The sequence below is a fragment of the Chelmon rostratus genome, chromosome 3, assembly GCF_017976325.1.
Source record: "Chelmon rostratus isolate fCheRos1 chromosome 3, fCheRos1.pri, whole genome shotgun sequence".
In the NCBI taxonomy this organism is placed as follows: Eukaryota; Metazoa; Chordata; class Actinopteri; order Chaetodontiformes; family Chaetodontidae; genus Chelmon; species Chelmon rostratus.
Window position 1 is genome coordinate 13,379,792 of NC_055660.1, and position 27,193 is coordinate 13,406,984.

General features: G+C 43.0%; 1 protein-coding gene across 1 annotated transcript in view; it reads left to right on the forward strand.

The window, feature by feature from the left end:
- The window catches only part of LOC121604267 (voltage-dependent calcium channel gamma-2 subunit-like), a 55,905-nt gene that overhangs the window by 17,407 nt on the left and 11,305 nt on the right, over positions 1–27,193 (forward strand). The window contains exon 2 of the mRNA XM_041933744.1: positions 22,874–22,957. Within this exon, the coding sequence (XP_041789678.1) occupies positions 22,874–22,957 (84 nt within the window). The remainder of the gene's footprint in view (positions 1–22,873; positions 22,958–27,193) is intronic.

The following is a 27,193-nucleotide window of genomic DNA, read 5'->3' on the forward strand; positions in this document are numbered from 1 at the left end:
AGACTGCACTACCATACAGCTAAAGTATTCAGTCTGAAAGGAATGCCTGCAGACATTACTCAGGGCTGAAAAAATCATATGTGTTTTTTGATTTAAAAATAACTTAATCTATATTTTGATTTGTGGTTAGTACTCTCCTAAAAATACGAACAAATTGTAAAATACAGGGCTCCTTGTATTGAAGATGCAAATATATATAATGGAAAGTAGACATGCAAGGCAAAGAGGTATACATAGTATTTCTACTTTTTGTTGTCCTTGTCTTTGTTGAGCATTTTGAAACCAAACCTATGCTCTTGTGTAACATACTTGGATGAAAAGCCAGTAAATATGACCTGATTTTGATGCTTCACTCATGCGAGCGGCTGACGACATGGTTGAGGATGTGATTGTGCTGGTTTGAGAGACCGGGGAGCATCCCTACAGCAGGTGCCGTGGCACACGAGTTGAGTCAGAACAAAGCGGAACGATTCAGCAGTTTCCTGAAGCCTCTCAGAGTTTGAGTTCAGGTCAGTGCAGTGACAGCAGCATGCGGACACAAAATGGCCTCCAGCTAGTCTGCTTGTTTGTTGTGTTGTAGCTGTGCTCAGATGTGCTGACAGACAGGTGACACACACAGAAGCAACTTCGACTGTATCCGGAGCAGGTTTGCAGCGAGTATGGGTGTGTGTGTGTGTGTGTGTGAGGAATACAGTTTGGTGTGTCTATATGAGCATTATTTTCAACCCTCATTGTGAGTTAAGTGCCTGTTAAAACACATCGTGACGGCCATCTGCTAACTGTACAGTGGAGTGTCACTTCTCACACAACATCACGTTTCAGTGTGTGTTTTGAAGCTCCAGACTGTTTGCTGTTCTCTCTTTGTAAAGGCCTCCTGTTCAATACTAACGTTAAAAAGAAAAAAAGCAATCGTCAAACTCGACACCCTTAACAGATGCCACAACATTTCCAGAGGCATTGTGTAATTTAATTTTAAAGATCTCTCCAAGAATGAGCCAACCAGCTCAATAAAAGGTTAAAAAGACTCTAACAGTAACATAGGCAGATGTTTTTTGTTTTTTTATACGACTCTAATGCCAAGTTCAGACTGAGCAGGCTGGAGACAGGAGTGTGATAAACAGTTTTAATGAGAATTTGAGATCAAGCTAGTCAGAGTCCTGAGGAAACAGAGTTCAAAGGAGCTTATCCGATGGGTTCCAGGTCCGATGGTGATGGAGCAGACAGACGGGGTCCAGAGGTGGAGGGTCTGCAGAGAGAGGAGACAGGCAGGGCACAGATGAGAGTAGGTGACTGAATTCACCTGAGCATGAAAACAGAAATACAGGTCAGGTAACCGAACACACAAACTAAGCACGGACGGCAGATAAACTGAGCACAAGAGAGATCTAGTTGTTGCCCCACCAGCAGGTAGACCATTCGACGAATAGCGGTTGGATCTCCGGGGTTAATATACTGTGTGGTCAGGTGTTCTGGATTGAGTGATTGAGCACACCTGTGCTCAGTCAGTGAAGTAGCTGGCCCAGCCTGTCGACCACGCCCTGGAGTGATGTCACTCCACTAGACAGACAGACAGGGCAGAGACAGACAGGAGACAAAAGGACGGGAAAACAGAGGAGCACAAAAGGGAAAAAAAGGAGGAGAGACCATGCAGACCTCCACAGCAGAGCCAAAATGTCTGTGCACTTTACACCCTTTACATTCCTTACAATGGCCTTAAAAACAAAACTCACAAATGCATTAAAGGACTAATCAGATTTTTCTGTATGTTTTGGATTCTGATCCTCCAGTGTTTTTTTCTTCAGTGTCATTTTAAATGCAGCGACGGGTGAAAAAGTGGCGGAACTCTTTGTCAGCTAATTTGAGCATGATCAGTTTATATGCTGACGTTATTTCAACAGAAGCTCTTCTCACCTTTCATCCTCGTTGGTGAAAAGTTCTGCACAAAAAGGCGTCAAACTCAGAGAGGCAGGCACGCGGGTAGAAAAGCCAAAGGTGAGTTTGAGGTAATTAAGAAACAGAGTACAGAGAACAATTCTTTAAAACAATCACAAAATCTTGTTCAGCCCTCAAATATCAATAGAAGAATTCACCTAATAAGTACATTATAGGTAGAATTACAGTTAAAACGTGCACAATGTGTGGCAGGACAGAGAGAATACCACAGTTTTGGGGACAAATGACAAATGACAGTGAACATAGCGACCATGTGTAGAATGACTCCCGTGTAACAGGAGCAAAGTTAGAAGTGTGACAGCCTCACATTCAGGGAGGAAGTCGCGTTGGATTGACGGGACAAGAGTATGAGCCTTTAATTCCGGAGAGCGATGTTTAGTTTCCAGTTCCTACCAACAGCATCTGTTGGGTTTTTTTCACCATGGCGTGAGCTTCCCTCACCTTAACTGACTAGTTACTCAAAGTCAAACCCTGATGTTTCCTTTACCCTAAATCTGAACCCTTGGTGGCAAATAAGTAAACTCCCCCCTTTTTTTTTCAAATAGGTATCCCATTTAAAAAAGTTTATATGTGGATTATGAAAGAAACTCACTGTGGTTTGCCCTTGCTGAGGAAGAAACGGGTGTTTTAATATGCTCCTTGTGATATTAAATGAGAATTATTCAGCTAATTTTCCACTGCTGTTGAATTAGAAAGTGTTTTGAAGTTGTTGTTGAAGAAGTGGTTTCAAGATATTTATGGAACTAAATAGTTTATGAACTTTAGGAGGGGCACATATTTTTGTTTTTGTTTTCTAAGCATTTCACCCTCCCTCTCTCTCTCTCTCTCTCTCTCTCTCTCTCTCTCTCTCTGTCTCTCTCTCTCTCTCTCTCTCCCCTCTCTCTCTCCCTCTCTCTCCCCTCAGTTCCTTCCTGCTTGTTGTGAAACGCTCGGGCGTTTTTGTTGAATATTCACAGATAATTTAGACGGCAGAGGACAGGAGGAGGCAGAGGCAGGAGGGAAGGAGAAGGAGGTAGAAAGGGAGAGGTGGGGAAAAGAGGAGGTGGGAGAAGAAGAAGGGAAGAGAGAGGGAGGGATGGATGGAGGTGATTTGGCGGATCCGAGCTCTGCACCCATTGGCCTTTTCTTAAATGAAGGACCAGAGGCGAGAGCTGCAGCGAGGCGCTACTCAGAATACTGGATGCTCCCTCCTCCCTTTCCTCTCTCTTTCAATCCCTCCCACATTCTCAAGGAATCAATAGTCGCAAATTAATCATTCTGCCAAGAGTGCTTTGAGAGAGCGAGAGCGAGGTAGAGAGAGAGAGAGAGAGAGAGAGAGAGAGAGAGAGAGAGAGAGAGAGAGAGGTGGTTTGCATAAAGATAGCAAAGCAGCAGCAGTGTGCATAATCACACCTTCAGTGCTTTGAGCCTGATTAGATGTTATTCATTGTTGTTTCACTTGTTTGGGGATGAGTAATCATTGTTGTCATGGCGATTGTTGTGGCGCCCCCGTTAGACGCTCTTTATATCATTTCAGGGAGGAATTTTCTCTCTCTCTCGCCTGGTCTGGAAATCCAACAGTCGGAGATTTTAAAGGCGCATCTGCTCTGAAAATGCCTCATATTTCCTGATATTTGAGTTGTTAGAGGTGATTTACTCTAGACATGATGAAGACAAACATGATTAATGATACAAAATAAAAATGTATTCACATATCAATATTCAATATTCAGGAAAAGTCACAGGTTTTCTTACTCTACTTTTTCCTCCGCCTGACTGCTTGCATTTCTATGGTGCCACTTTTAAATTTCTATAAATGACAAAAGATCCAGTCGCTGCTGAAAATGGTTGAAAGGATATTTTTGTTTTGATATTTTAAAAAGGAGAATAAGGTTCTTTTTGAGCAACACTGCCTCATCCAAGCCAGATTGTCTTCAATCTCTACATTTTGTTTATGCTCCTCTGTAATTTTTTCGCTGACTCTTGCACCTACTTCAAGGCTGATTAATCTATTGATTATTCAGTCAATCTCTTGGTCTATAAAATGTCAAAAATAGTGACAAATGTGCATCACAATTCTCAACCAAAGACCACAGTGATGTCTTGCTTTCTCATTCTAACCAGCAGCAATAAAAAGCAGTTAACCACAACAGTTTCAGAGTGAAGAAACTCAAATATGCGTTTATCAAATTGCTGTCAATTTTAATATGCATGTGCTTAAAATAGAAATTAATTAGGTTTTTTTTAAATGATCCAAAACCAAAATAAATGTTCTGTTCATCTGTTAAAGGATTTAAAGTGAGGATTTTCCACGTTCTTAACGAGCGAAGGCATTCTGACCTTTTCTGTGTGGACTCTCCTGACATGCTGTTGGTGTCATGGATGTCAGAGACGTCCCACTTATCCCAAAAATGCCTTCATGAGCTTCTCAGTGGATGAAACGTTTTGGTAACGTTGGAGTTTTCATGCAGCAAATATAGTCAAGCTGCATAATTATCCTTTGGAACGACCACCCCTCCTCCTCCTTTCAGTGTGATTCTAGTTGCAGCCCATCTGCACTAATCCACTCACTCAGAGTTGAACTCTGTCGTCCTGCACATGGCGCATTTAATCTGCATTTCAGGACATCATGCTCAACTTTTTTTTTTGAGAACAAATTGGACAAAAACCCCTTCTTCAAGCAGAATTTTTAAAAAAGGAAAATGCAAATGATAGTAGTGCCTTGGCTTCTTTCCATTTGTCTGGTTCTCATCATCTTGGAACATTTCATACACGTCCATGTAACTCAGGTTTTTTTTTTGGCCACACGGGGGCAGTGGGAACAAGCTGTGAACACAGTATTTATATATCACCTTTTCATTTGATATAGCAGACTTGTCAGCAAACTGTTGCTTATTTACAGATTCTGCAGTTCAGAAGCAGCAATATCATTCATTCTGTTTCTGTCCACCTGATGAATGTAAGGCCAAATTTACTCTCTTTTAGCTCTGTTTTTGGTCTCTACCAACTCCTGGGGGAAATATCTGGCTTGTTACACTGTGAAATGCTCCTCTATGCTCACCAGCTAGTCACCAACTGCGTGTGTCTGCTTGGTGCTGAGCAGGTTACAGTGTACTGTGGGTTCTTGGAGGTTTTTCTCTGAAAACAGCTGCTCGCTGTGGCCAAAAAACAACGCTATGAGAGCAGTGAGAGTGAACCAAAACCATAAAGCTGCAGATTCAGGCAATAGCTCTCTGCAGCGTCATCACTATGAGTGACTCCATTCTCATTTGGTACATTGTTATCATACAAATATTGATTATAGATGCTTTAGCATTCAGATTAACAACCCTGAAAGATTATGTTTAAACTACGATACAGACATTAATACTCACACACTTACGCACTCGCTCTGTGCTCCACATACACACAAGCACACACAGCTTGCGTGACAGTATGTGTTGCTTTCTTTATCCAGGCTGCGAGCATATGACTGTGACACGACCCCTCCAACCCAAAACAACAAGTACTTCTTTTACCCTAGGACACCTTTCAGTTTCACTATCACCGCGGGAGAGATCACCTCTGCCCAAAAAACATCTGGAAGAGACGTCGGGTGAGGAGGGAGGAAAATGGTGTAAGGAAGGAAGAAAAACAGGAGGGAAATGGAGAGTTTGGATGTGTGTAGTGGGAAAGCGAGGAAGCGAAGGAAGGAACGAGGGGTGGAGAGAGGAAGGGAAATTGGGAGAAATAGCAGATGGAAAGACAAACAGAACCTGGTGAAGATGAGAGGGTGTAGCAAGAGAGAGGGAGCGTAAAGGTGGGGATGAAGAGAAGTACAGGGAAGGAGAAAGAGAAGCGCAAGACAGGGACAGGCAGACATGTGCCAAACAACATCTGTGGAGGGAGGAAGAGGAGAGGCAGCCGTGGATGTGTGCGGGAGAAAGCCTTCCAAACAACATCTGTAAAGAGAGCAGCATCTGCAATGAGTGGGAGGGAGGAGAGGTGAGGCGAGAGGAAGGAAAGATCTTAAATTGAGAGTGCGCTGAGGTGACGGCTGAGTTAATGTTGTTGACACAGCAAGCACGTTGTGGTCACAACATCATCTGATAGTGACCAATGACGCTTTCATCTTCTTTACTCCTCTGCTCATTTGGGAAAAACCTGGCTGCAGCATCGTCCGTCACCAACACGGCTCACTAGCTTAGCTTTTTGTCCCATCTGTCTCTATCAGCGCTACTATCAGCTAGCCCTGAGCTAGCTTTTAGTCGCCTTTGGACGGCGGGATTGTGATGCTGTTTGTGTGGGGGCAGTTTTTCTGCTGCAGTGTCAGCTACATCTGTCCGTCTTCACAACCTCACGGTAAAAGCTCTCCTTTCCGGGCCCGCACATGACACAAAATGACTTGAACTTTGTTAGACTTAAAGGTTCAGTTTCTCACGCATTTGACTCGGAGGGGGACAGGTTGAGTCAAGGCAAAGTTTATGTGTCAGTCCAAGAAGAGGGCTAGACAGGCAGGTAACAGGATCCAAAAAGGCAAGAAAAAGGTCGAAATAAATGAGCGGAAGGAGAGCTGGCTACGAAGACACAAGCACAAGAAATAACCTGGCAGGGGAGTCAAGGAGAGTGGTTGGTTTATGTGCTGAGGGAGCTAATTAGGGGGATTCGGGGCAGGTGTCTAGGCAGGTGAGGGTCATGTGACTGGGGAACAAAAGGAAGATGTGAGCTGCTGGTTGATGAGGAAATGGCAGGGCAGGAAAAATAATGAAACTGATAATAGAAGCCATGATATAAGAGGTGTGGAGCCGAAATGAAATGCAACTAATGTTTGAGACAAAGTTAAACCTGCCGCTCATCCATGATGCTGCAGGAGATGACTTCTCTTAGATTCATAAATGCTGCTACAGCTCCCTGACTGATGATTTCAATTCATGATTTTAAAGGAAAAACAATTTTCATAAAACCTACCGCACTAAAATTTAGGCGACTTTAAAAGCGGCATTGATTGAGTTTTTATGGCCACCTGCAGGCAATGAAAGCTGTAAACACAACATTAACATACTGTATAATGGCCTTGTTACAGCAAACATGATTACCTATCTGCACATCCAGCTGACTTAAAGCAACATAAGCATTTTTGACCACCTGAAAAATGTAATTCACCCTCTTTCAAGCTTTTTGGTCTCCACTCACTCCATCTGGCTCTGTAGTAACTGAACGCCCCATGATGTTCATCACTGGCTAGATTTGCCTGTGTGCCATTTGGTGCTTGACAGGTATTGTTCAGTGGGTGATAAAGAGCGGCCAGCTACCGCTGGAAAATGAGCTGATACACAAGAGTAATTACAATAAACCAAAATACGAAAATTGTGGGCTGTGAAGGCAGAAGAATGAGATGAAAGTTGTTCAAATGTTCCATGTTACACACCATTATTTGAGCCCCTGTTGTTAAAAAAAAAAATACTGGTTAACGCAGCCTTAAGATTGTATTAAATTATTTTGGTTACTGCGAGGTACTTTGAGGAGGGTTTTATTGAGTTCTCTCCACAAAAAAAGGAAGAAACATTACACGAGATCAGTCAGAGATGAGTCCACTTGAAGTATTTGTGCACATGGGTTGATGTTTATATGTTTTCCTGGGTCCCTCTGAACTGTTAATGGAGTGTGTACACTATTAGTACTGGTTGCTATGGACCTATATGAGCTTTTGCACAGCCGTTGCTATGCAGTGAGCGAGCGAGAACAAGCGAGAGAGAGGGAGCCAGAGGCCCATGCAGTGGATGAGTCATAGCCCCTCTAGCCCTCCCTCCCTTCACACTCATACCCCCTGCTTTCCTTCCACTGACTCAATGGGACCTCACACACACACACGCACACACACAGTTGCGTGTATACATGCGTTTGTGGACGCACACAAACACACACACACACACACACACACACACACACACACACAGAGCTCCTGGTGCTTTCTTACCAATCCTCTCAGTGGTAGCCAAACCTGTTAACATGTCTTCCCTGTGGATAACAGCGAGGCTAACGGCTCATATTCATACGCATGCACGCACACATACACACACACATGCATGTGCAAAAACACAATCATACGTGTGCGCATGTGTCTACTTGACACATAATGTACACACATACACATATACAGTACATTTATACGTGTGTTGTCAGATGCACACAAACATAAATACACCATATGTTCTTTTTGCAGGTATACGCACACCCACACCCACACACATACCTTCCTCACCACATCCTGCCCTCAACAAGCAGGGCTGAGGCGTTTGAGGGAAGCACTTAACCCCGTGGCTGCTTATTGAAGGACTGATTGAACTTTGCAGCTCTCAGGTGTGAATGTGTGTTACTGAATGAACAGGATCAGTCAGCTCTCGCTTTATAAATTAAGACGACATGTCTGCGTAATATGGATTAGAATAATTTCTGGGCGTAGGATACAGGGACACATGATTGCATACGTGGATGGATGGCAGCTTGGAGGAAGAGTGAGAGGACAGGTGATGCAGCTATGGTCGGAGGGGGAGGAGGATGCATCAGTGACAGAAGGAGGAGTGGGATGGACTCAGAAAAGAAGAAGAGAGACGAAAGAAGAGAACATTAAGGGATGTGACGAAGAGCATGACCAAAAGAGAGCAGATCTCACAGACAAAGCGGTCAACGCTGCTCCATGGAGTCCTCCATGCTGGAATATCTCTGTAGAGCTAAAGGGATACTTCCCCCAGAATGACCACTTATACTCTTCCTCTCCTGCCTGGATATGTCTCACGTCTGACACAATGGAGCATCATACAAGTCTCGAGTTCAGGATCAAAACATAAACTCATGTCTGCCTTTGGCTCATTCATTGACCAATAGTTTTGCTCAGGGATCGCTCTGTGCCAAGCCGTCTCTTTATATTTCGAACCATGTTGGTCATCTGAGGCAGAAGACAACAATGTGTATCTATTGTTTTCTCATAAATAAAACTGTTAAACGTCAACTTCAGGCTTCTTGGAGTCAGAATCACTGGTCTCCAAACTGGAAACAGAATAACAATAATAATAATAAAATGAGGCTTAATGTGTTCAGCTATGACCCTTAAATGTAATATAGCAAGTATTCAGGGTTTCGGGGTTTCAGTTACGAGGGGAGAATATAAACAAGAAAGAAAACAAATCAAGATTTGCACATAAAACTAATTTGATGGTGTTAAAATCAGCACCAAAAAAAAAAAAATCACATCAAGAAGATTTGTGAACAGCTTTCTGCTGTGATTTGTCGCTGCGAGGGTGAACGTTGAGTTTATCCAACAACAACAAAAAAAAAGCAGACACGAGGACAGATACGGAGAAATATTCGGATGTGTGGAGGAAAGGGGGATGCTAGAAAGATGTAGGGATGGATGAAGTGAGAGAAAGAGAGAACAGCAGACCAGTGTTGCTGCTAGTATCTTGGTTATTTATAGTTTAAATGTCCTGGCTCCTTTTGCCTGAATTCATTGTCTGCCCCTCTCTGTCTCTTTCCTCCTCTCCCCCTCCAGCCTCTCTCCCCCTCTCTGTCTCACCCTCCCGCTTTAACTCCCTCTTTCTGTCTCCATCTCTCATCTCTCGCGCCGACTCCACCTCCACTCCATCTCCATCGCTCTTTATTTCCCTCCCCTCCCGTCCCCTTCATCGCTCTTCTCTTTCATTAGATACTGGGTCAGTGCTCCCTGCACAACTTCCCACTCCTCACCCCCAACCGATGCTGCTCGCTGGTGTGGTGTTTCTTTAGTAATGTTACGCAACGGCCATCACAGACACACTGTGGGCCATGGGAGGGTGGTGGGGTGAGGAGGTAGAAAGAGAGAGAGAGAGAGAGCTGGATGAGGAAGAAAGACGGAGGACGAGAGAGAGAGAGAGCTATTCACTGCTCATTGACCCACTATCTTCCCCGGTCTCGTGGTCCCGTCAGTCACATCTCAACCTTCATGAGCTAATGGCTGATTCTGACCCATTTACACTCCAGCTACCCACTGGAGCGTGGGTGTATTTTAATGCGCCGTAATGTGTGACATTATGACCATGACCAGCTTTCCATTCAACTTTTTAGCCTGTAAAGAAGTGCACAAATTTCAGGTCACACAAATAACATATCTGAGTGTGTGTTTGTGTGTGTGTGTGTGTGTGTGTGTGTAACCAATGCATAATATTCAAATTTCAATTGCACTGTAGCAGCTACAAGGCACTCTGTGCGCTGAGAGTAAGACCGCTGTTTGAATCATTTATTAGATCAATAGGCGGCTGCATTTCATTTGCATGGGCTTTTAAAGCACGGGAATATTTTCGGATTTGTGAAGAGGTTTATTCTGACATTTTCAACATTTAAAAAATGGACAAAAAAAAAACTTTCCTCAAAAAACGATGTTAGGATGAGTCAGGAGTTTGAGTTTTTCCTGTAAGTAGGGTTAATTGAAGGCTAAAAATAAAGGTAGTGGAATCTTCTGAACGAATATCTCAGTAAAAGTAAAATAAGCTCTTTTGGCTAAAATAAGTGCAAATATCATTCCCTGTGTTGTATGGGGGGATATTGATGACATGCCAAATCATTTATTTTTACTATTGCATTATCAAATATTGTATATTAGCATGTTGTGCTTACCCACCCGGTTTCTGAAAGGGTCCTGGCTGATCCAAAAGCTCTGACAGACAAGAAACGTTAGACTTTCATCAAGCAGCAGTTTAAATGAATTGACACATGCGCACAGGCTTCATCACCTGCCTGCAGCTGCTTCACAGTTTATCCCTTCCAGACCCGTCAACAATCCCTACGCCATTTCAACAACATTTGACTGACAGAGTGGCTGAATCAGCCTTCTTTTAGCCAGTAGATGAGGTCTTTAAGTGTCTGAATACGGTCTGATGATTCATACAACCCTGATTCCAAAGTAGTTGGATGCTGTGCGAAACGTAAATAAAAACAGAATTCAGTCATTTGCAAACAGCCAAGTTTTCTGAAGTCTTCCTGGGTCCATGAGGTAACATCCTTTATCCAATCATGTGTTCATAAAGTGTTGAACCTCGCTCCATCTTTGCTTGTGAACGACTGAGCCTTTCCAGGATGCTCCTTTCATACCCAATCATGATACTATCACCTGTTACCAATCAGCCTGTTTACCTGTGGAATGTTCCAAACGGGTGTTTTTGGAGCGTTCCACAACTTTCCCAGTCTTTTGATGCTCCTGTCCCAACTTGTTTGAAACGTGTTGCTGCATCAAATTCAGAATAAGCAGATATTTACAAAAATCATTGCAGCTGATGAGGTCAAATGTTAAATATATTGTCTTTGTGCTGTTTTCAATTGAGTATGTATCAAAAAGGATCAGCAAACTAACACATTGTGTTTTATTTATGTTTTTGCATGGCGTCCCGACTTTTTTGGAGTCAGGGTGTTAAATGTAGCACTTCCAACACTTCAAAAAAATGTTGCCAGGGATCATAATCCAGGCAGGAAATACATTTTCTTGCAAAATGTAATTGGGAAGACAAATTAGTAGCATCTAAGCGTAATCAGGGCTGGTCTCACAGCAAATAACTTTAGCGCCCATTTACATGTAGCATGTGTTGACTCGAATGCTACTATGTTTTCACGATGCAGACGTTCAAATAGTACACAAAAATGACTCACACGTCACACAGTTTATGAAGGCTAAAATAAATAAAAAAACATTGTCAAAGAGCCAGAAATTATTGGGATGTTGCCTGCCGTTACTGCAATGCATCATGGACATCTGAGTCAGTCTTTGGATTCTTTAACATCTTGGAGGAGATTTTTGCTTTTTAACCTCATGCACTCCCGGACCACGCGGGATGCGTGGCCAAACATTCCTTAGTCTCACAGACCTCTACTTCAAATTCTAGAGGAGAGAGAGACAGATTTTATATTGAACTGTAGAATTCTGACATGAAAGTTAATATTTCTATTTCCAGCCAAAAACAACATGGCAGCTGGTTTGAATTGTGTGGAATAAACTTTTCACTTCATTCAAATAATGGGAAATTCAATTGAAAAGACTGAAAACCTGACGTTCTCCAGCTATTCTGTCATTTTTGATGAGCTGCCGATGTAATGATCCAGTGATATAAATCGTAATGCTGTATAATCGGAGCTCACATCATCTCTCCGGCTCGGCTGGCCAGCGTGTTGTAACAGGGAGGATTTTGGGAGGATGTAATGTAGAGCTGCAGAATGAGGGCAGGTAGCTGTTCCACATATAGCTGCCTGGTGTAATTTTATACAGGACTAAACATCTGTTGCCTCGTTTATCAATGAGCTTTGCTGGGACGCTGTCAGCTTTGAGTCTCTCGCATTTCTTTCATTCCTGTCACCTCCCTGTCTCTCCCTCTGTGCCAACTGAATTCATCTGGGTGGGAGGGGGAGAAAACATTGCGGAAAGTTTCACTAAACAAAACTAGGATAGAGCAGTGAGGGGACCAGAGGGAGAGCTGAGGGAGTTCTCAAAAGGGGGGCAGCCTGGTTGTTTGCAGGTAGTTGCTTTTATTCCCCATTAAAAGACTTTCAGATTTGTTTTTTAGCGGTAATTGTTTAATTGTTTGACGCTTGTTCCAAATCCTGTCTGCAAATGTGTACTTTTAAATGTGTGCACTAACGGGTGATACCCTCTGTCATCAGTGATAGGGTCTCGTCTGCATCATCGTCCTTGTTGTCATTAGTTTTTAGCCACACTAGCAACGCGACGCTAGAGACGCAACGCAATTGCCAGAATAAATGTTGACATTGTAGGTTTCTTTAGGTTCAAACTGTTTGTCTCTTTGTTTCCAGTGTTCATTTTTATGCTGTGATGCTGTGGTTCTGGAAATCTCTGGAAACAAAAAATGCTTGATTAGGGTGACGAAAATCATGTTTTGGCTTCAAATGCCTGATTTTGTTGCCACAAACATGCTGTCACGCCTCCGTCAACCCCTCCTCCTCCTGATGGAAAGCTCAGCTCATATACACGTGCCGGTAATCTCAACTGCGTCACTGTGATACCATCTGCAGGACCGTTGACGTTTGAAACTTACAAATGTATGGTATCCGTGGTTTGCAGAAATGCACAGTGGCAACATTTTATTCTGGCGACTGGGCTGCTGTGAGTCCACCACTTTGCTCCTGACTGAAATATCTCGACAAATACTGGTTGGATTGCCCAGAAGGGCTCCATCACATCAGCATTCACACCAAAATTGTTAACAGAAATTAATTAGTTTCAGTGGAACTGCCGCCATCAATTGATTCACTTGCTGAGGTGAAATTAATTCTTACAGTTTCACACTGAGTTCAACCTCAGGGAACGCTGACATGACGTGCATTCACGCCACTGACCAGCTGCAAAGCGTCTTGACTGTCTTTTGAGGGGACTGGGAGAGCCGGAGAACCCGGATCACATCAGCTGTGTCGCGGCATCTAGTTTAATATAACCCAGATTTGCTGGAGAGGATAAACTGCTTGGCAAAAGACGCAGCATGGTTTGCAGTAAGAGGTGTTCAGATGTGATCCCTTTGTATTACCTGTGCTGACTTGTTGAGTTGTAACACACTTGTCTTGAGAGTGCTACATGCCGTTGACACAGGAGGCCTACTTTTAACCGCTGTACAAAAGCTCTGTCCCAAAAAATTATGCGGATACGTCCAATAACAACTTTTCTTTTGCAGTACAAATGTGATTTTGTAGTTGCTATTCAAGAGAGATCTGTCATTCTAACGTGAGGGCAATGTACGAAGAGAGACGTCTGCAACTGTTGGACTGATCTAATGCTGGATGCACAGAGGAAGAATGCATGATGGGAACTTCGCCGCAGCAGTATCAGTGATAGAGCTAACATTCCTCTACATTATACATGACACCAGTGCAGATCTAAGTACCCAGGGCGCAGCGTGCCGCTTCTAACATGTACATTAGCTTGTAAGATTCAGCAGTTTCCTCTTTGCAGATACACAACGAAAGCCAGAATACAGCGAGCGCTGAGACATCACAGCAAGGAGGTTAGCTGGCTGTGTTCACTGGTCGCTGTTGAAAAGAAACACAGACACTGATACCTCGCTGTACAGCCTTGAGCTCTTCAAATGCATTTCTTTGTGTATCTGCACTTTTTCTACTGTGGTACATTTTGTGGAGAACTTTAGTTATGAGATTCCACACGGCATAATTCGCATTTCCTCGGACATGTTCACATTTTCTGACTTCGGTTAGAAGCAATGTTAGCCAGGGATGCACTTCACCAAAGGTACAGTGTGGAAGATTTATGGGGATCGACTTGCAGAAATGGAACATAATATTCACAATAATTTGCCTTCGAATGAGCTCTTTATCTCTACAGAGGGGTCTGTCGTCCTCCACGAGGTCCGCCATGTTGCACCGCCATGTTTCTACAGCAGCCCAGAACGGACAAACCAAACACTGACTGATATTCTATCAATAAATACTGTTAGGAGTAAGGAGAAATGTTCTTATTGAACAGAGTTTCTGGGTTTCGCTGAATCGTCGTGTTCTGTCTGGTGTGGTCTGAAAAGTTTGTTGCTTGCTCTGTCCTGGTTTGCAGCAGTTTCGGTGGATCCCAGTGATCCCAGTGTGACCCACTTTTGCAGTAGAGGGACCAAGTGCGTGCACAAAATATTCAGGTGCGACACACAAAATATGTATCACTGCAGGGCACAGAGGAGAAAGGTCTGCACACTGTTAGGCTCCAAGTAGATAGTTTAATTCGCTTTTAGAGGCAACGTTTCAATCTGCAATATCTTGAGGCAAGTGTCACTTTTACAGTGGAAACAAATTGAGAGTGCGCAGGCATTATTCAAGATGGTTACCCTGCTAGCCTTGCAGTCACATCATTTACTGTGAAAATCCTAAATTAGCTACTTCTGTGTTGTGTATTCTGAGGGAAATAGCGTGTAGCTCCTTTTCAAGGAGCTGAATCCATTTTATTACCGCTCGTATTGGATTTCATTGAGAGTGATTTGTCAGTTTGTTGATACTTCTGTAGTTCTTTCCACCAAAATTACTGATATTTTTCAGCGGCTGTCATGAAGAATACAATATAAACAATATGATGTGAAATTGGCAATAGTCTACTCACATTTTTTGCCAAGATGTGGCTAAATAGAGAGTTTCAATCACCGTGCACAACCCTATAAGTTCAGAAGCATGTGTGTGTATTGGTGTGTGCACGCTGGAGCGCTCGCCTCACTCATTTTTAACACTGAGGGAAATTTTTAGCAGAGATGAACTCATTTGGATCGAAAGCGTGAACACCTGGTTATGGGATAGTCTCGGACCACCTGGCCTCTTCGGTGCCCTTCGCCGCACTGTTCATGTCCTGCCAAATTACAATTAAGCAGCCATTTGCGCCGCTGTCACATTAGCTGCTTCTTGTTTTGTGCCACATGACAACACGCTGCTCCATTTCCCCTTCTCGAAAAAAAAAAAAAAAAATCAAAGACAGGACGGAGGCTTTTTTCAGCAGCGAAACCCAGCAGTTTTCTTTTCTCTGTCATAACTACACATCAAACTAATTTATGTGTTGTGTGTGCACACAAGTGCGTGCCTGCAGACAGGAAAAGTAATTGCTTACTCTAAATTAGTTAGTGCAAGTAGGGTGAGAATCTAATTCCACATTTATTACAATTATCTTTAATGGGTCTCTCCATTGTCGAAATTGTGCGGAAATGAATTGGGCTGTCCGGGTTCAAAGATTAAAATGAAATACAGCTCACAATGAAGTCGTTTAATGAAGTGAACGCTTTTCAGGCGACTCTGTTCTCTGCTTTTTGAAGTGGAACGAGTCGTCTATGTCGCAGCTTTCATGCTGAAATGCATGAAGGATTGATTTTGGAGTTTGTGTACACTGTATTCCTCTTCTTTAATATTAAGCCTTTTTAGTGTATAGCCAAATCAATAAACTCACAGATGATAAGAAAAAGAGAGGGATTCAAACTTTGTGATAATTCCCAGATCTTTTGGCAAGTATCAAGAATACAAAAGTAAATCCACAACTTCGTCTCCAAAGGTTTGAGGAAAGGTTTTTTTTTCCCCCCTGTTTGGTCGAAGAATCCAAATGATCTAAGCAAGGTTGTTGGGTTTTGTTTGCGTAGCGGTCTTGGGCCCAGGGGTCCATGCAGTCAGGGGGGCCCTGAGCCAGAGCCCCTGTAGGAAAATGGTTTAGTAAATCTAGCGATTTTTTCCTTGTGTTCCTTTAAAACTCTCCAGATAGTGAGTCTGAGCTGATATTTATACTCATTATAATTCTGTTTATTTCTTCCTACATAATAAAGCTGCACAGTGCACACACACTGTAGGCTAGAATGATCCTGTTTGCAGGATATTCATGGACCACTTTTAGTCAAAAAAAAGTTACGCAGGTAACATAGATGTACCAGTAGATTACACTCTTTTCCTTTTGAGTGTTGTAGCTGTCATAAAAAGGGGTTGTTGTAAAAATAATGGAGGTACAGGGCAGAAACTTTAAAATATATCACATCAGCAATGTAATAAATTCCTAAATATTTTATGGTTATAAAGGGTTAAACATATACAGCATAACCTGCATCACTGGTATCCATTGGTTTATGATGGGTTCTTACAACATTTTCTATATGTGTGTAAGTGTGGATCTGCAGGGCACTTTGGAGAAGAGTGAGCCGCTCCTCATCTCCTGCACCAACAAAATAACTGAACCACAATGTCACTGAGTGAATTAGGCTCCATAGGTGCACTTGCTTTGCACTGTTTTAGTGTCATATTTTATACTGTATCAAGTGCAGAGTACAGGAATAAGTTCTGGATGTCCCTGTTCGGTGCAGATTGAGAACCTGCACAGAGATCCCCTCTCCTGGATGATTCACATTAATAGATCAAGAAAAGAATTTTCTGTGCATCACACTTGCAATCAACTGAACTGAGCCGATAGCCATCTGTGCCGTGCAACACGTCTCCTTTGAGGCCTCTGATGTTCATCCACCTTTGCAGCTGAGGGATTACTTTAATGGCATTTTAGCATACAGATAGACTGAGCCACAATTAGCATAAAGAATAAAGACGCGATGCCAAGTATTTGCATAACACACTGAGCTGGTTCAGAGGGGGGAGTTTATACTTTACATTACATCTCTCCCACACACACACACACACACACACACACACTTTGTGCAGTGGGTTAGGATGTTAATACTTAATAAAAGGATGTCTGATAGTGTTTCATCACACTACATTAACTTATCCTTAACAGCCATGAGGTCAGTCGACTGGCAGACCTCTGACTGGTGCGTGACAGGGGGGGAGTCACCGGGGTCTCATATTATTGGCATAAATCATCTGCAGAGAGTCACAGCGGCCCCTCTTGCTGTGAGGATAAGTGGGTGACGGAGCCGTCCTGACCCCTGAGGTGCAGGTTGGTCTCGGAATAATAGTATCTGTTTCATGTTTAAGCAGGATGTATAATTTAACAGGGGCAATTTGGAGGAGCGACACCTCATTATGACGACTGCAGGGAGACGAGGAGGAGGAGGAGGAGGAGGAGATTCTCAGATGGGGAGTTTATAGAGTAACAGACACAAAGGGTTTGTTTCTGTGTGAGCAAAAGGTTGGTTAATGTCGCTGTAGATAAGAAAACATGCAATAGTTTATTTTAGTAGTAGAGATAGCACAGTGGCATGACTTTTATCAATGCAATCACAGTACAGAGCTACTGAGGGCCACTAGTGTATGAAGTGTTTGTTGATTTATATTCATATAGTGATTTGTCTTGTTCAGATCTGTCCCATAATATATTTAAGTCCCAAATCCACAATGAAACAACTGGCAATAAGTGTTGTGAATTAAAGAGTATCTAGTGTCTACGCATTCATTTATTATTTTAAAATTAATTAGTCTGTAAACCAGGAAGGCTTTATTTTATTTTCCACTCTGGTCCTTATTAATTCAGGCTTGCACAGTTGTTGCTTCTTTAGGTATAATTTAGATTTCAGTGTATATTTGTCCAGAGGCTGGCTGTATTAGCTTGCTTTTAAATTTGCTTTTGCAAGGATCAGATTTAGGTAATCGTGTGATGTGAAAGCAAATTGTCATGAGTTTGGACTCTGAATCTGAAAGCTGCAGACAAGGAAAGGTCGACTTAAGTGACAAACATGAGAATGTGTTTAAACCTCCTACAAATCCAAGAGACACCCACACAGGTGTTTTCACTCATTTTGCCTGATTGGACCTTTTCTCAGCACCTGCTGCTGCCGAGACCAGGGTGCTGCTGGCCAATCAGAAGCCTGAAATAAGATTTTACAGATGAGCAACCTGCAAGCAGAGGTCTAATCCTCCTAAACAAAACATAACAGCCACATTCTGTAACCACAAGCTGAAAACACCTTTTCTCTGTCCACATGTCAACTCTGCAAACACAGTTTCTGAATATCTATAGTAGAAACTCTTTTTCAGTGGCCTAAAGCTACATTTCTCCATGAACAAAAGGCCAAAATGCATAAAAAAGGCTACTTTTTTAAAATGCTCACATGAATGTGGACTTGTACATGTAATTGACTGACATCTCCTTCATCTCTTTTTCAATGTTACTGCAGCCATTAGGGTGGGGTTTGTGTGCACGTGTGTGTGCAGGGCTTTGAAAGGGCTTTTAGATAAATAAGTCCAGGTGTTGCTAATTACATTAATGATGGCCATGTTGCTTTCAAGTGTCCAAGTAAGTCATGACATTGTGACAGCGAGCCATCATGAACAGTACCAGGACCCTGAAATTTTATTATTTACACCTGAGCTTTTCTGTGACGTGTCAAACTGCTGAGCGTCTTTCAAAGCGCAGTTTTTTCCCAGAATTGTTGGATTTGAAAATGCTGATTCATATTGTGGTCTGAGCAGATAAAATGAAGCTTTTATCAGTGTTGAACCGTTGATGTCTTTGATCGGTGCGGTTAATCAAGAAATACTGGGGAAGTCACATATAAAACGCAGAAATCTAATTGGTCTTCTACGGGCGTTTTGCTGTGGGCAGCAAACGAGTGTGAAGCGTAGTGTGAAGACAGTTTGCCAGTTGTGGCTGAAAAACCTTCTGACGGTTATGAGTAAACCTCACAAAACTGGTCACAGAGTCACAAAATCAGACCACAGACATGAGCAGCTGACTGACTCATCCGATGACAAGAGAGAGTAGTAAGACTTTTTGTTCTTTGGCAAACATGTGACACACGAGAGCCGTGTATGCGTACGGTCAGCGCTCAGACAACTCGTAGCATATGTGAAATAGTCTGAGGCTCATAAATGCATTAAAACAACATGCTGAAATTTCAGAGTTGAGCGTGTTTCGGTGTCTGGCCGTCTGTTAAAGTCAGTCTCATCGGTGAATCTCAGATGATGACATAATGCTCTGTTCAGGCTGCACAGGTTTCAGCCCTGTCGAGACAATGAAGTGTGTTCTTGATTTGAATTGCAGAGAGAAGAAAGAAAGAGAGAGGACGAGGACGAGGAGGAGGAGAAGAGGGCTGAGCTGCCAGCTCAGTTCAAATGGGAATCTGGTCCTCGGGGTGCACGCACATGTATGCATGTGAGAGCCAGATAGAGGAGAGGGAGCGAGAGGGGTTGTGCGAGGGAGAGATAGGAGAGAGAAGGAAGGGAAAATGCAATTCCAGATTACATGTGCTTGTGCTGCAGCGTGGGTGGGCATGTGTTGGAGGGAGCGAGGGAGAGTGTGAACGGGAGAGAGAGGGAGAGGTGATTGAGGAAAGAGAGTGGAGATGATGGAGATGCTGCCCGGTGGTGAGCATGTGAATTGATGTGTTTGACATAATGTGGGATCTTCGGCAGTGAATTAAAACTGAAAACCAAACACTGATACAAAGGCGTATTATTATTAAAGTTGAAGGAGCGGTGGCACAACAGCGCTGGGTCTGCTACTTTGCACATCTCCTAGCAACCACGGGAGACACCATTTTGAATGTTTTATAATAGTTTAAGTTAGCTGTAAGTTAGATGGTTGAGAAATTTTGAACAGATTTATGCAGGAATGTTAGAAATGAGTGGTCTGAGCCTGTAGGTTGACTCTAAACTAGATGAGCTTGTCATGCAGTAGGCAGTTAGGCTATTATCAACCTGGTTTACAGACCTGAAGACTGAGTAAAACCTGCAGAGACACAGCACACGTAATGACAGACTTCCTCCAACACTGTGCAGTCAGAATCTTTAGTCTTGACACAGTGACTAACACACATTTTTAACGTGACTGTGCAAAACAGGAGTAGTCATCAGTCAATAAATAACTCCTTATTTATGCTAAAGTTGGTGATAAATCAACAAAATGCTAAGCTGCTGAAACAAGGCTTGTGAACTGTGCAGAGAAATGTGCAAGTTGTTGTAGTTTTAAATCATATGACAAACTTCAGCTGAACTGCGGCTCTGAAACCAGGATGATCTGGATCACAGATGCTGCACACCACGCTGCTGTTTGCTAGCTGTTTATCCAGTATTTCTGTCATCATTCCTCCCGCTCACATTCGTGCTGTCATTGACCCAGTTTCAGTTGTAAAAATGTTTGAAATCATCTTTGTGGGCGACACCAGACAACAGCTTGAACTTGAATTCTGGTTTTATCTCCTGACTGTCAGCAGCAGACTGACCCAAAACACACCGTGTGTCATGAGTTGTAATGTCTAAATCAGCTCAGCAGCCGCTAAGTGTGCCTCCGCTTGAACAAAGTCACAAAGCTGAGCTGTATCTGTGTATTTGTGTGTTCCTCCTCATACTTACAGAAACATCACATCGCCAGGTCAAGTTCACTCGGGCACCATAGTCAAGTGTGGGGCTGCTTAATTTTGGGCTGTCTGAGACAAAAGTTGATTTTGTGAGAGATGTGGTCTTTGTTTGTCAATCCAAACGGTGGTCCTATGTCCACCGACAGCAAATTTGGAGTCTTGACAACCCAACCAATCAGAGCATGACACGCAAAATACAGGAGCTGGAGTGACAATTCACAAGCTTTTGCGATAGTCAAGGCTTGCCTATTGTTTTGTTGCATTGAGTGGCACAGATGGATGACGTGAGCCGATGATCTGCCCACCTTACCCCCACCCTAATATGCCATTTCCTACACTGTAGAGCTATGGCAAAGATCGCAAACCAAGATTTTTATTCGGCCCATCTCACACAGTGTGACGTGCAAAAAAAATGCACGATCGGTGTCGCAAAGACACCTGAACAAGACAAGGCTGCTGACTCTTTGACTGGGAAGTTATCTCAGGTTAAAGACAAGTGCTCTTGTGCTCTTGCACCTTCCTTTAAGCGTCTCAGACACGCGTCGCTCCCGTGATGCTAACTGTCTGAAGACTTAGGAGTTATGTGTAAGGATGTGTGAGGATTTGACTGGAACAACTGGGAATATCCTGTTATTTGTAGATGGCAGCATCGCAAGACAAACCTCAAAGGGGTTAATCTCCAACTGAACAAGTAATGTTTTTGATACTGATGACTCCATCTTTTAGAAATGCTGAGACCACCTTCATTTGCAAACTGCATCACCTGCGAGACCTCTGCACGTCAACGCTTTATTTCTGCGCTTGACTAAAAGCCTCTCGAGTACACGCAGCATGATTCAGGTCTACTATCTCCGTGGCATCCCTCACATTTGCGAAACAAATAGTCACAGTAAGTAACTGAGACAAGAGACGACGTGAATGTGAGGCTGTTTCCTCCTGAAACACGCAGCACAATTTCAGCACACAGCTCGCACAGAAATTACAACACGATGAAAGCATTTGGCTGAAAGGTTTTCTGAGCCGCTTCCTGGTGAAATATCTTTAATGTATCTATCAAAGTCTACCCGCTGAAAAACACTTTGTTCGCCTTAGTGTTTGCTGAGGTGTAATAAAGATATGTAAATATGAAACAGGCTCGTAGTGGAGGTCTGTCATCATTTTTCTTTCACCTTTACGCGTCGAGCTTTTGTGCAAAATTGCTCTGTTTCTCCGCGGTCATGATGGAAATGCGAAATGTCTAAAAACTTAGCCGTGAGTGCTCTCACGGCGATGAGTGAGAAAGACAGCGAGCGAGGCTCTTAACAATAGGGCCGATGCTACGCTAAACGAGTGTGTGCGTGCCTGCTTGTGCGCTTGTGCCTGTAAGTGTGAGACACATTGTGCCAGTGTGTGTGTAACCGATGCCCATTTGAAAGCCGGGCGCCAGTCTTTCGTCCTTCAATCGCCAATTAACAAGGGCCCATTTAATTGCAGTGGTTTGGGAGGGCATACAATTACCACTGGAGCTGAACCAAGCTAAACACGCACACACGCACACACACACACACACACATTCTTATTCTTCTTAATGAGCAGCACTATCAGCTCTCCTTTCTTCCGCTCTTTCATTTGCATTTGCTCACTCTCTCCTCCTGCCTCCTCCTCACCCTCCCTCCCTCCCTCTCACCCTCCCTCCTGCCTGCTCTGTCAAGGCGTTTAGATGAAATTCCTCCTGTCCTCTTCCTCTTCCGCTTGTCACTTTCTGTCTTGTGATGTGTTTCCTTCAAAGCTGTTGACAAACCTCTCTTCCTCTCCTCGTTTCCTTTGTCTCAAATGTTGCCGCTGTCCTCTCTCCTGCTCTCCTCCACTTTCCTTTATAGTCTTTTGGTGGTTCGCTCCTCCTTCTCTCCCTCTTTTCGTTTCCCCCTTCACCACTTTTCTGACTCTTTTCTCTGATCACCTTACTCTCTGTCCTACAGCTCTTCTTTCTTTCATCTGTCATTACCTTAATGTTCTTCAACAGAAGTGACGAGTTGATGGACATTAAACCGGGCAAAGAATCATAAGAAACACACACATAAAGATGCATTAACAGACACATTTATTGGGTTTTATTATGTTTTCTTTAAGTTAATTTAACTGCTTTTATTTGACTGTACTCAAAACTATCTTTCTGTCTCTCTCTCACACAGGGTCTTTTAAAGGCATGTGTAAGCAGATAGATCACTTCCCTGAGGATGCTGACTATGAGGCGGATGCTTCAGAGTACTTCCTACGTGAGTCCTTCATTTTACACCCAGATTTATTGTGTTGTTGCATGTTTACATCTATTTGTTACATTCAGTATTTCTTATTCCCTTCCGTCATTCAAGTGAAGGAAAAGAAGGAAAGAGAGAGGTTGGGAAAGTTTGGACAAGGGGAAAGCAGCCTTAAAGTGGAGGAAGAAGACAGGAGGACTGGGATGAGAAGTTGGAGGTGGAGGAGAGAGGGCGGAGACAAAGCGGTGTGAAGGTGGCGGTCCTCAAAAGAGGAGGAGGGGTACGAGGTGGAAGTCAAGGGATGAGGGAGGAGGTTACTGATGTGCAAAAGGACGAAGGAAAGGTAGCAGAAAGAGAAGACAAATTCTGTGAGGACAGGAGGACGAGGTGGCAGGAGAAGGTGAAAGACAAGGAGAAGGGAAGGTTAAGGAGGTGAAGGACAAGGAGTAGGGTACCAGTGCAGTGCTGTTGCTCTCCCAGCGGCTTGCCAATTAGGACACTTTCTTCTATAAATACTCCAGGCTCTGCAATGTGGGTCACACCACTCCCTCTCCTCCTTCCTTCCATCCATCCCTTGCCTCCTCCCTCTTGCGTTCCATCCATCTGTCTGTCCATCTCCACCGAGGCCTGCACGCCTGTCTGACAGCTGGTGGAGCGAGGGGATAATGGGGAACAGGGCGGAGAGGGAACTGGGGTTGGTGTCAGAATCCACTTGATTTTTTTTTTTTTTTTTTTTTTAGAAAGTTTAAGAAAGTTTAAAGCAATTTTGGTTTGAAGAAGAACCAGAGCTTCTAACTTATTATTGTCTAACAGTTTGTTTCAACAGTTTATAATAAATAATGACCAACTGTGTTGGGTTTCTCAGTGAGGTGTGATTCCTAAAGGTCCTGAAAGACTTTTCTTCCTGAATGGCTCCTCTGTAGAGGACAGTAAGCATGCATTTATACAGACACTTGTCAGGTGAAGGTGGAAGCGGCATCCATGTCAGAAATGGACCCATTCAGATAAATAATCCCCGACAGAGACAAGACATTGATCAGGTGGTGCTCTGGTATCTTTCACACCTTTGTGGAGTGGAAGACAGAAGGTGCTACTCATTTTTAGTTCTTTTGTCCAGATAAACCACTGATCCTGCATACCTTCCTTTCCCCTAATGTGCATCACCATGGCAACCATTTGAAATATCTGTCCAATTGTGTTTGTATATGTTGCTGGGTGAGGGACAAATCCACAAGATTAGGACACCGGCAAAGGCTGTACAAACCATACATGAAGAATGTTTCCACCACCTGGAGCTAACTTTTTAGTCTTTGACAGTCAGGAAGGAGCAAAACCTCACAACTCATTAAATACACTGTACATGACACTCAAATGAGTCACGTGATGGAAAAAAAAGACACTTTTTCAAAGGGTCAACATTTTCTTCAAACAGCTGGGCATTGTAATTTTAACCAAACATTATCTGAACAGGCTTATACAGGAGACTTGTTTCGCACTATTTTCAGCAGAGGATTAATTCTCAATTTGTGCACTGGTAATAGTATGTTAACACGATACATTAAGTGAATTTTAGTCTTGCATTCATTCATTCTTTGCACTGTTTTAAATGCATGTGAAAACCGCTTGCTCCTGTTTTGCACATGTACAAAGTTATGATGTTTAACCATCTTACGATGCAGATCATAAACACCATTTCCAGTGGGGATAGTGGATAGCTACGTCCAGCATTTATTTGATGTGTAATTCAACATTGCTCTGTCAGGTCCGTAATTGCATGTGACTGTGACCATTTGCAAAAAATTCTCCTTCTGTTCTTATTCTGACTGTTTCTGAGCACCACTTTCAAGGATTGCAGGATCACATAATTATTGTAAATGCACTGGCGCGCTGGCGCACTGACTCTTGCACTCTTTGCTTTTGGTTTCCTGTAATCTTCAGTGATGCGGTAATCAAAGCCCATTCTAATGTTGCACTCACTGTAAGTCACTCTGAGTAACAATGTCAGCTAAATTACTGAAATTACAATGTAAAGTGTGGATGATGATACACTCTGACAGATGAAATGATGCAGCATTTGTAAATCACTCATGCACATTCCCACCTGGAAGTTTCCCAATACAGCCACAGTCTCTTACTAGTGGCCTCTGAGCAGCTCTACTGGACTGGTTGAGTGCCTTCTTTTACATTGTGTGAGAGGGGGTGAACACTCCTCCTCCCTACAGACCTCAAATGTTGAGTCTTCAATTCCCAGACTTTTGCCATCTTGAACTTCAATGCACTGATAGGTGACCACCTCAAAGTTATAACAAGGAAATCTACATTGAACCATACAGGACACAAAGTCTGAACCACGTGACTTAAAGGTATGGTTAAGTTAAAGGCAGATAAAACTGATAAGGACTGTTAAGGAAATATTGTTGACATGGTTAAAAGAACCTACATCAGCTGTTGGTAGACGACAAGAAGAAAAGTCTCAGGTGTTTAAGTGCGGGAGGCGCAAAGGCTGCAAGCTAGTTGACATGGGTGTAAACAATGCTGGATTTAAAATACAAAATATCTATTAAAAAAAAATTTAAAAAGACCCAGGCAAAAAGTCTAGCATGCCAGACTACGTTTGTCTTGACATGCCGAGTGTGAAATCTCCCACAATTCGTTATTTAGCGCAGACCAAACAGTTGCTATCTCCATGTCTTTGTTCACCAAACAGTCGTTTACTCCACAAGATTTAAACAGAGTTTACGGCACTGCGATCATTAGATCTGACATGGTGACCATCATCAAAGACAAATACACACTCTGCACACACGCATCAATCGACAACATCGATGAATGGGATGTGTCCATGAAACAGTGCAGTGCAGCAGTCTTCTCTGGCCCCCGCTAATTTATGATGATTTACCATTTTAACTGCTACAGAATCAAACTGATCTGAGGCTGTAAATAAGTACAATTTTGGTGGAAGAATCCACTTCCCTAAATGACTCAAATCTATTTCTGCAAGAGACAGAAGAGAAAAAGAGTCTGCCACCATATACACCACTTGTACCAGCTAAGACAGCAGTAGACCAATATTATATGAAGGATGAAAGTTGTCATTCATTGTGGATTCTTTATCCTCTCTCCCATTCTCTGTCTCTCTCTCTCTTTCCCCAAGAGTCTTTTTGATCTCTCTCCCTCAGTCTCTCGCTCTCGGAGCCGTCTCACCCCGCCACCCCCACCCTCCGCTCTCTCTGGGTGAATTTGTACATGTGGTTATGTAAGGGCGAGCAGTCAGCCTTCCTCCTGCAGCAGTACGATCAGCCGCAGCCACAGAGAGAGAGAGAGGACAGAGCCACCACCCCAATCTCTCACTACAGCATAATATAGAGGACAGGGCTTGTAGTTTACCACGTCGATGTACCCATCTGAACTAGATTTCATCTGAAATCTGAAGGATTGATATATACATTTAACAATGACCATATGTATCAACACAACTAGTATCCGAGTGAAGCTGAATGGATCAGACCATACTGTCAACAAAGTCAGCGGGAGAAAACACTTAACCGATGTAAATAATTTATGCTATTAAATCACTTATTTCTGGGTTTGATTTGACATTAAAGCGGTTAAAAGATTACCATCTCCTGTCTATCAATCACCCAGCTGGCTTTAAAGTCTTTCATTGCTGGTGCACCAGGTGAAAAAAAGGACTTTCAATTACTTCGCTAAATGAGTCTTTGAAGCCAACAAACAACAAATGTATTGCTTTTGATTTTGCCTTTATGAATTTGCATTCGTTCTAGGGGCATTATTATCTTATCATTATTATCTTATTGCTTTTTTGGACTGTGGCTGTTTGTTAATTGATAGCCCATCATGCTGTCGGCGGTGTTTGAATCGGGTCTAATTTTCCTCAGGTCCCCCCAAAATGAATCAATGCGTGTGGGGATCAGGTAGGTTTGCATGGGTCCATTTTGGATCAGGTCCAACATTTTGAACCCGGGAAGACATCTACTTCGCATTCTTAGTAGACAGATTAAATTTTATTTGGGAAATATCCAGTGAATTTACTATCTTTTGGCTGGCCATTGAAGCATTTTGGAGTAGAAATAAAATGCAAAAATATGCGTGGGACAAAAACGCAAACTGGGGCTGCATGAGCGTCACATCCTAAGTGAAACTGGCAGAAAATACTTAACACTTAATCAACACTTCTCCTGCCTGTTAGTATCTTTTCTCACCACCATCACAGAGTAGCAGGTAAATGCAGAA